Source organism: Alosa pseudoharengus, unplaced genomic scaffold (genome assembly GCF_046254945.1).
Source record: "Alosa pseudoharengus isolate Yale_2024_CS ecotype anadromous, Long Island Sound unplaced genomic scaffold, YU_APseudo_1.1 YU_APseudo_1.1_scf_7, whole genome shotgun sequence".
Lineage (NCBI taxonomy): Eukaryota > Metazoa > Chordata > Actinopteri > Clupeiformes > Clupeidae > Alosa > Alosa pseudoharengus.
Window position 1 is genome coordinate 33,950,197 of NW_027468859.1, and position 8,226 is coordinate 33,958,422.

The 8,226-nt window shown below is 45.4% G+C and overlaps 1 protein-coding gene across 1 annotated transcript; it reads right to left on the minus strand.

The window, feature by feature from the left end:
* Positions 1-3,375: 3,375 nt before the first annotated feature.
* On the minus strand, positions 3,376-7,969 carry LOC143109484 (mRNA decay activator protein ZFP36L1-like). Its single transcript, XM_076272232.1, has 2 exons — positions 7,781-7,969; positions 3,376-6,543 (listed from the first exon to the last, which is right to left on the minus strand). Exons 1-2 carry the CDS (start codon positions 7,832-7,834, stop codon positions 5,605-5,607), a joined length of 993 nt encoding a protein of 330 aa, XP_076128347.1. The 5' UTR covers positions 7,835-7,969; the 3' UTR covers positions 3,376-5,604.
* Positions 7,970-8,226: the final 257 nt, after the last annotated feature.

The window sequence follows — 8,226 nt, forward strand, 5'->3', positions numbered from 1 at the left end:
AGGCCGGCCATTCTATGTGTAGAGTGTAGGACCTGGTCACCAATGTTTGTGGTAATTCAGAAAAAGATATAAAATGGATGGTGAAATGAATAAAAGAGTTACATGAGTCTAAAGAATAATCAGTAGTCTCAAAGAAGTGCATGATCCTTAGTATGGATATTAAAGAGGTTTAGTATTTAATGCATCTGAGTCCAGGTAATGGAACGTTATCATGATGTTTACATGTTTACAGTTATGATATGTAGAAACGGATAGATGGGTAATAGAGGGGGATGGTATAAGGATTTATTGTGTAAGTATTTATTATAAGTGTTTAATAAAGGGTTGAATTTGAATTTGTTCAGTTGAATTTGTTTAATGTGAGACAGTTTGTGGATTATTATCTATGTCTAAAGGAAGACGAGATTTGTATGAGAAGATTAATGGGTGTAGAATTAGTGCCAAAGAGGTATGCTTTCCCCTCTCCCCGGGGAGAAAGTCTCACTTATCTCAGAAGTGTTTGTCAACAAGAGCATAGTGAACACATGGCGTCATTACAGCCCTCAATTGCCCTTATAAGGCCGGCGTTTGACAGCGCTGAAGGCTGTGTTTGCCTCGTTAAAGCCTGTAGACGCTGAGCTATAGCAGCCATGCCGCTCGACGCTGGGCTGCCAGCCTGCAGGGCCACTGGAGCTGGTTAGGACTGTCTGGTTAAACATTTGCTGGAGCTCTCCAGCAGGTCTGCTCTCTAGAGGGCTCGGGTTGGGGGTGGGGGGGCTGAGCCAGACATGTTTAATGCCGGTGGAACATTACCCAAAGCACGCTGTCTGCCGTAAAAATTGCAGCCTCAGTTGGCTACTGATTCACAGCAGCCACAGCCCCTCAGATATTATAGTGTGGCTCACCTCTCTGCTGAACAACAGTGGAACTCCAGTCGGCTTGGTTGCCATGACTCCTGTTCCCATGACTTTTGTTCTTATAGCCCCCTCTACCTTAAAGGGAAGTTTTGCTGATTAGCTGAACAATGGCGTTATTTTGGACAGTTCCTTCTATACCCGTCCACCCGCCCCACTTTGCAGTTTTATACGCAAACACATACCATACACGTTACTGAAATGATCTGTAAAGGACTACAAATAAAGTGACACACAACTGTGTTTGTGTAATCGTAAAAGAACAACTATATGTGGAAATCATAACAGTCCACTTTCAGTAACTGCTTAGGTGAGCAGCTGTGTTTTGTTTTCACAATGAAGCCTCTGTTTACTTTATTAGTCATAGCAGTGTGATTTTAATGGTTTTATATCCTCACTGATATTATGTAATGTCAACCCTTTCCACCCGCTATCGCGCCATGACCCTGATAAATTGTACACATCACTGACCTTAGACCTTTTGAACAAACCGCAAATGCGCGTCATACCACCCCCACAACCCCTACCCCCCCCACCCCCCTCCACACACACACACACACACACACACAGACACACACTCCTAAAGTCTGTTCATTGAGCTGCTCAAAACGACTGGCTTGTCCTTAGTTCTGAGGCCAAACTTGATGCAGAGTACTAGAGCACGAGGAGCACTGCAGTTGATTGTGTGTCCTCAGCCTAAAGCTAAAGGGAGGGATAGTACAGAGATAAATAGCTGATGGAGTGTTGCTCAAATCCAGTCTCGAGCACAGACTCCCTCCCTCACCCCCTCCAGCCGCTATGGCTGCCCTTAAAGGCACAGCTACCAAGCAACTCCACTCTCAGATCTGGCTGTAGCAGACTCATTATACTGTGGTAATGTGTTGTTGCTGTTGTGGTTAAATTAAGGCTGTGAGTCTTAGATAGAACCCAGATGAAATTATTCTTTATATTTTTTCACAGAAAAGGCTAGTAGCATTACTATTGTACTGTGTAAATGTCTTCCTTTTTTATAGGTCTAGCATATTTAGTTTGTGGCGGCTGCAGGGTTTATGGTCATTTTTCTGCATATGATCAGTGGTATGTTTGCATTGCCAGTATGATTGTGATTACTTATATTGTTTGTCGACAGTGACCTAATCCACACTGCTGTCTTTAACAACTGCTGTGTCGATGATGTCAGTATTCCTGAGAAAGGCATAAATATTAATGGTTGTGTTAATGATGCGTATAGTGTTTGTGGGCTAGGCTTTCGTCATGTGTTTCATGCAGTGGTCATAAAACTGGAGGCAAGCAGAGGACAGCCCTGTTAGCCATTAGCCCTGTTTCTCTCTGTCATGGGCTGGCTCCCTCCTCACAGTAAATGTTGTCTGAACCCTCCCCACCAAGCAGGATGAGTCCCTGTGAGGGAGCTTTAGTGGGTGACCCCCATGCCTGAAGTGTGGTCAAATTAGACAAAACAAAGGTGAATATTCTTGGCAAAAAAAAAAAAATCTTTGACGTTTTTGTGGAAAAAACAACAACTTTCAATTACCGGTATTTGCTTCAAACTGGGAACACAAGACTGCCACAGACTTTTGTCTCAGCTTGCAGAATTGAAACCCATTTCTGGTTTCCTGGTTTTTGAGGCTCAACATAGCACTCATCTTGTTTCATAGTTTACCCCCTCTGACTTGGAGGGAGGAGAGGAAAGAAAACAACCCCCCCAATCTCTCTCCACCAATCCATCAGCAGAAGGGCTAGACTGAATGAGTCCGAGCTTCACCTGATGGTTACCTTGGCAACAGACAGCCCTGACCTCTTGGATTCATTTGAGCCTACAAACACAGGCAACTCAAACACTCATGTGGTTGCGGCGTAGGAGCTAAAGCACTCGATACTGACACACAGTCCATTAGAGGGGAACAGAAGTGAGTGAGTCAAAGCCTTGCCTCTCCTGCTCCTGCACTGAGCCGCAGTAAAGGACCAGGCCAAGGCAGGCTTCCTGGCCTCACTTTCCTGGAAAACAATCTTCTTAGCGCTGGACTCTAGTGGGTTTTATCAGGAGGTTTGTGTGACCTTAACACCCAACGCTGGCTCGGAGAGGCCACAGCTTGTCTAGGAAGGCCGACTGTTGCCACAGAGAGTCAAAATATGCAGTGGAACAACTGGCCCAGTTGTTTGCTCATGATGTCAGCCACGCACCTGCTGGTGATCACTGACTGAAAATCCTTCCTTCTCCTTCTCCAGATATCCTACATCCACACAGACACCAACCCCAGAGTCCACATAGGCAGATTTTTATATGTTCCTCACTCAGGCCCACAAGTCTCACAATCCTGCCTTTTATGTGCTCTGAGGTGTCAGAACTCTCATGACACATTGCCACGGCAACCAGTGCAACCAGTATAGCTAGCTTCTAATGGCTGGGCTCACTGAGCAAGTTTTTGACCAACCATGGTTCCACCATGGAACCTTTTCCCTCATAAAGACAAAATAAGAAGCATTTTATTTTTAGAAATATGTATTTTATTGGTCTTAAACTGCAATCTGTCACTACAAAAATATGAAAGGAATTAATTTGTGTGGTGAACAGCAACTGTTGCAGAACAAAGACATTCAACAGGTACTTTTTTAATGTCAATGTTGTAAACCTTATTCTCATCAACTAGGAATTATTAACCAGCTCTGAATTACAAAATTTATATAAAGGCACAGTAAAAAGTGGCCACTGGAATGTGTTGGTAGGCACTTAACAGCTGCTGAGGGTGGGCCAGATCAGATGTACTACATCATCAAAATTACAAAGGAAAGTCATTAGCTTGTTCTACTGTGTTTCAATCTGTTAAAATCATAGTAAAGTCTGATGCTAAATTTCATGTTTAAAAAAGACTCATTTGAGAGCTTTAGAAGACATGATTTCTTCCTGCTAATTAACAATAACTTCACGCTTATGTCAAGTAGAGGATGAATGTAGCTTACAGAAATTTTAAGGTTAACTAAATACAAGAGTAAACTACATTCAGTGTTCTGGTCAAAGTCCCTGATTGGACTTTTACAAGGGAGTGGGAAAGGGGTTATATCACAGATACATTCATAACTGCTCAACTGGTATGGGCGGAGTTGATTGGTTCTCATGGAGTGGGATGTTTTACAATCACACCTTTGATTGGTCTGCCCCACTCAAGGCAATTGCATTCAGGAATAGGACGTATTGTCAAGGCAAACCATTAATCGCACGGGTATGACAGTGACACAAAACAGAACCTCAAACTGCAGTCCGCCTCAAGGGATGAAAAGAATAAATATTGCATTCTGTTTTTAAATTAAGATTCACTTTAAAATAAAATCAAAGTGTAGTTACAAAATGTCATTGCAGTATAATATATTAACTGTGAAAAAATAAAAAACAAAAGCAGGTCAATCTTGATACGGAAGATCATAATTTAACATAAAAGAAAAAATATATTCTATTGTCATGATCCAGATAAATACAAACAAAATAAAAACGCATACAATCAGCAATAAATACATTTTGATAAGTTAAATAAGCAGTGACAAGCAAAACCTTGCGTCCAAAAGTTCTTCTGAACAAAATAATAATAATAATAATAACAACAATAATAATAATATAGTACTGATAGTATTAGAGTATTATGTGGTGGCATAGGGAGGAATGTCATAGGATTATCTTTTTTTTTTTTTACTTGTGTTTTTCCTGGGCCACAGACAGCAGTGGGAGAAATCACAACTTTAGAGGCAAAAGAGGGATATAAATGAGGCCTAATGGATGACTTTAGGTTGAACTTGGTTCACATCCAACTTTCCTTCCCCATTGCAATTAAATATCTTTCAAAACAATTTACTAGTGTATAGCTTTTAGTATAAGGCATCACATACTTTAGGGATTGTTGCCGAGGTGATGGCAAACATAGCACCGAAGATTCTTTATTTTTCGTGAATCTTCCAGGTGAGTTTAAAAGAAAATTCAAGAAGTCTGTGTGTGTGTGTGTTGTGTTGTGTTGTGTGTGTGCTTGCATGTGTGTATTCCCAAAATGGCCAGGAGAGGATGGATATGCTGTGCTGGTCCATGTAATCCTTACACACACACACACACACACACACAGACACAAACACATTTGTGTCAGAGGAATGGGTAGTTCAAGGCACTTGATGTTTCTCCATGGTTCCTCTTGGTTTACCAGCTGAACTAAGGGGCCATGGAGGACAGTGGCACTAATGATACTCACACACTCACACACACACACCCACCCACACAGACATTTTTCTTACACAAGAACAAACACACACACAGGGTATGAGACTACATGGACCTCTGACACTCTTCCTCTCCTCTAGGCTGCACTCAGTTTGGCACCAGAATGACGTGACACTGGGATCGTGATCTCATTGTCACTTGTTGCCGTCCATAAACAAAGGAGAGGATGGGACCCTTGTGGCCAGTAGAGTCTTCAGCGATAGATGGGGGGTCTTCAGAAAGAGGGGGACCCGGGGCAAGGGTAGTGGCTGGGATGGGGTGACGGGGTAGGTTTGGACTGCCTGATTGGACGTGATGGCTACAACAACACTGCACCTCTCTGTCCTTCTGTCATCTGTAAACAAGGTCAGGGGTGGCGGGAGAACGGGGAAGAAAGTGCGCTCTCTCTCTCTCTCTCTCTCTCTGTTTTATTTTCTCTTTCATTCTCTCTCTCTTTCATTCTTTCCCTCGCTCTCTCTAGTCGTCGGAGATAGAGAGCCAGCTGAAGATGGGCAGGCGACGCGCGGCGTCCATCACGGGTGACTCGGAGCCACTGTGGCTCCCCAGGCTGCTCTGGTAGCCCTCCTGGTCGGACAGCGAGTCGGGGGGGCAGGGCACAGTGGGCAGGCGCAGCACCGGGGGGTTGGCCAGGCCAGAGCCAAACAGCTGGGCCAGCTCCTGGCTGGGGAGGGCGAAGGGGTCGCTGCTGGGCCAGTCGGCCGCCAGGCTGGGCGGTGGGGTCAGGGACGGAGCGCTGGGGAAGCCGGCGAAGCTGAGGCTGTGCTGCAGGCGCGGACGGGTGGGGGGTGGCGGCATGCGTCCAGTGCCGCTGTTGGGGGGCACGGGGCCGCAGCGCTCCTCGGCGTTGTGGATGAAGTGGCAGCGTGGGCCGTACGGGCAGAAGCCGATGCTGTGGAAGGTGCGGCACAGCTCCGTCTTGTACTTGGGGTGGCGGCTGAGGCTACGCAGCTCCTGGTGCCCGTGGGCGAACTGGCACTTCTCGCCGTACTTGCAGGCGCCGTGCTCCTCGAACGGGCGGCACAGCTCCGTCTTGTAGCGGCTGGAGTTGACCGGCCCGAGGCCCGACGCCGCGGCGATGGCAGCCAGGGTGCCTCCACCTCCACCGCCAGCCCCAGGGGCCCGAAGACGGTCACCCGTCTCAGAGTAGCAACGCTCCCGTAGGCGCGGGTCACGAGCACCCGGGGGTGGTGGCAGGCTCAGGGCGTTGGCAGAGTGCCGCCGCTGGTGGATTCCCCCGGCCGAGGAGCAGGAGGAGGAGGAAGAGGAGGAGGAGGAGGGGGGAGAGCCCACAGCCCGTCTGTCCAGCAGGGGGCCGGTGGGAGGGGGGCTGGGGGGGACACCTGCGCTAGAGGGGGGGCCACTGAAGGTGTTGTTGAAGTTGAGCATCTTGGTGTTCTGCGCACCAAAGAGGGGGGAAGAAAAAACAACAAAACACAATCAGACCAAGCTAGCAGAATGCTACTACACAGAATACAAATACTTTTCCCCAAAGATATTTCAAGCATTTAGTACAACTATATCTGAACTTTGTAAAGCCTTCCTCTGCTTCATAATGTTATGGGGCTGAAAGTGTGTTGGCATGCTCGTTTAAGCATGGCAGGTTTGATTTGAGGACGAGTATTGCATAAATCAAGACCAATGAGGCTTGACTGTGATTTGACCAATACATTGTAACCTATAACACACAGGATTACATAATATGTGGCAAAAAATATGTCACCCACCAATACCCACACTAACCATTCTTGATAATCTTTACTTTCAAATGTGTTGTTCATTCTGCCATCAGAATACATTATCTTTACTTAAAATGTGTTGTGTTTGTGCTTATTCTGCCTTCAGAATATATTGTTGACTATATGTTGTGAAAACAATCTTATTGCAATTTACCGCCAGCATTCTAAGAACTTAAGCGTAACACATGTAGTGCTTTCTCAGCGTGCACTATGCCCACAATATAATTCTGTGATTGAAACTAGGTTGCCAACACGTAACTAGCTAATATGTAGCCAAGACACAGTTCAATAAACCAGGTGTAGGTCACCGGTAACGTAGCATATTGCAGCAACAGTCTCGATACAAAATTCTTGATACAAATGTAGAACTTTTTATCACAGAGGCACAAACATCGCGTATCTTACAGCACTCTTTCTGGCATGTTTAAGCTGTTACAACCCAATGGCCTTGAAAGGGAGTTCAGTCATCAGGCTGGTAGACATGCAATTCACGTTCTAATGTGACAAACGCGTGATAGACGTGAGGGCTTGAACTGTAAAAAGTGGTGACAGCAGTCTATACGCTATGCAATCTCTCCCACTCCCACAGTCGCGAAACATGGTGCAATGATTTATAGGCTGAGATTACGCGCCCATAAATCTGTCGCGATTCTTAAAAAGTAGCGCATAAACACCCGCTGGTCAGCAACATATTATACAAACATTCTGTTTGTCATTTCAGCATAGACAGCATTTTTAAGTAAATGCACTTTTGCGACGTAATCGATTTATCTTGTAACTTCAGGCAAGCTGTTTAGTCACGTCTTCAAGTGATTTCCTTTTCAACCAACTGCTGACGAACTCCATGCACTTCGACAAATCGGCGCAAAACTTCGTGATAAAGATAGTTTCCTTACTTTGCTCAGCACTTCGTCGTAATCAAAGAACGCAGAGACGATGGCAGCAGCCATGATGTAAGCTTGAAGTCAGCGCGGATTTGGTGGAAATATGAAGTTTTTAGGCCTGATGGGGTGGATTTAATCCTGGTCCGGTGAGTTGTTTCTGACCCGCAGAGCGCACCCCCTCTGTCGAGCTCAGCACTGCGCATTTCCTATAAAAAGCGGCATGATTTTCGGACCACGCTAGGAGGAGCTTGGAGTTGACAGGAGCTGTAAAAGCAAAAAAAAAAACTTCGCCGTCACCTCCTTCTTGGTTTGTTTGATTGACTGACTGTTTTTTTGCTCTTTCAAACCATACCTGCTTTGGAGTTAAACTAATAAACCATGTTATCTGCACAAATGGGTTACGTTATGGTAAAGTGATTTGTTGTGTCTAGTTTTTAATCAGGTTTACATCAATGATT

Excerpts from the sequence above, each read along its gene's own strand:
- LOC143109484 (XM_076272232.1), bottom strand. The coding sequence starts at position 7,834 with ATGGCTGCTGCCATCGTCTCTGCGTTCTTTGATTACGACGAAGTGCTG. Across the intron at positions 6,544-7,780 it reads ACGACGAAGTGCTGAGCAAA|AACACCAAGATGCTCAACTT; the intron begins GTAAGGAAACTA and ends TTTGGTGCGCAG.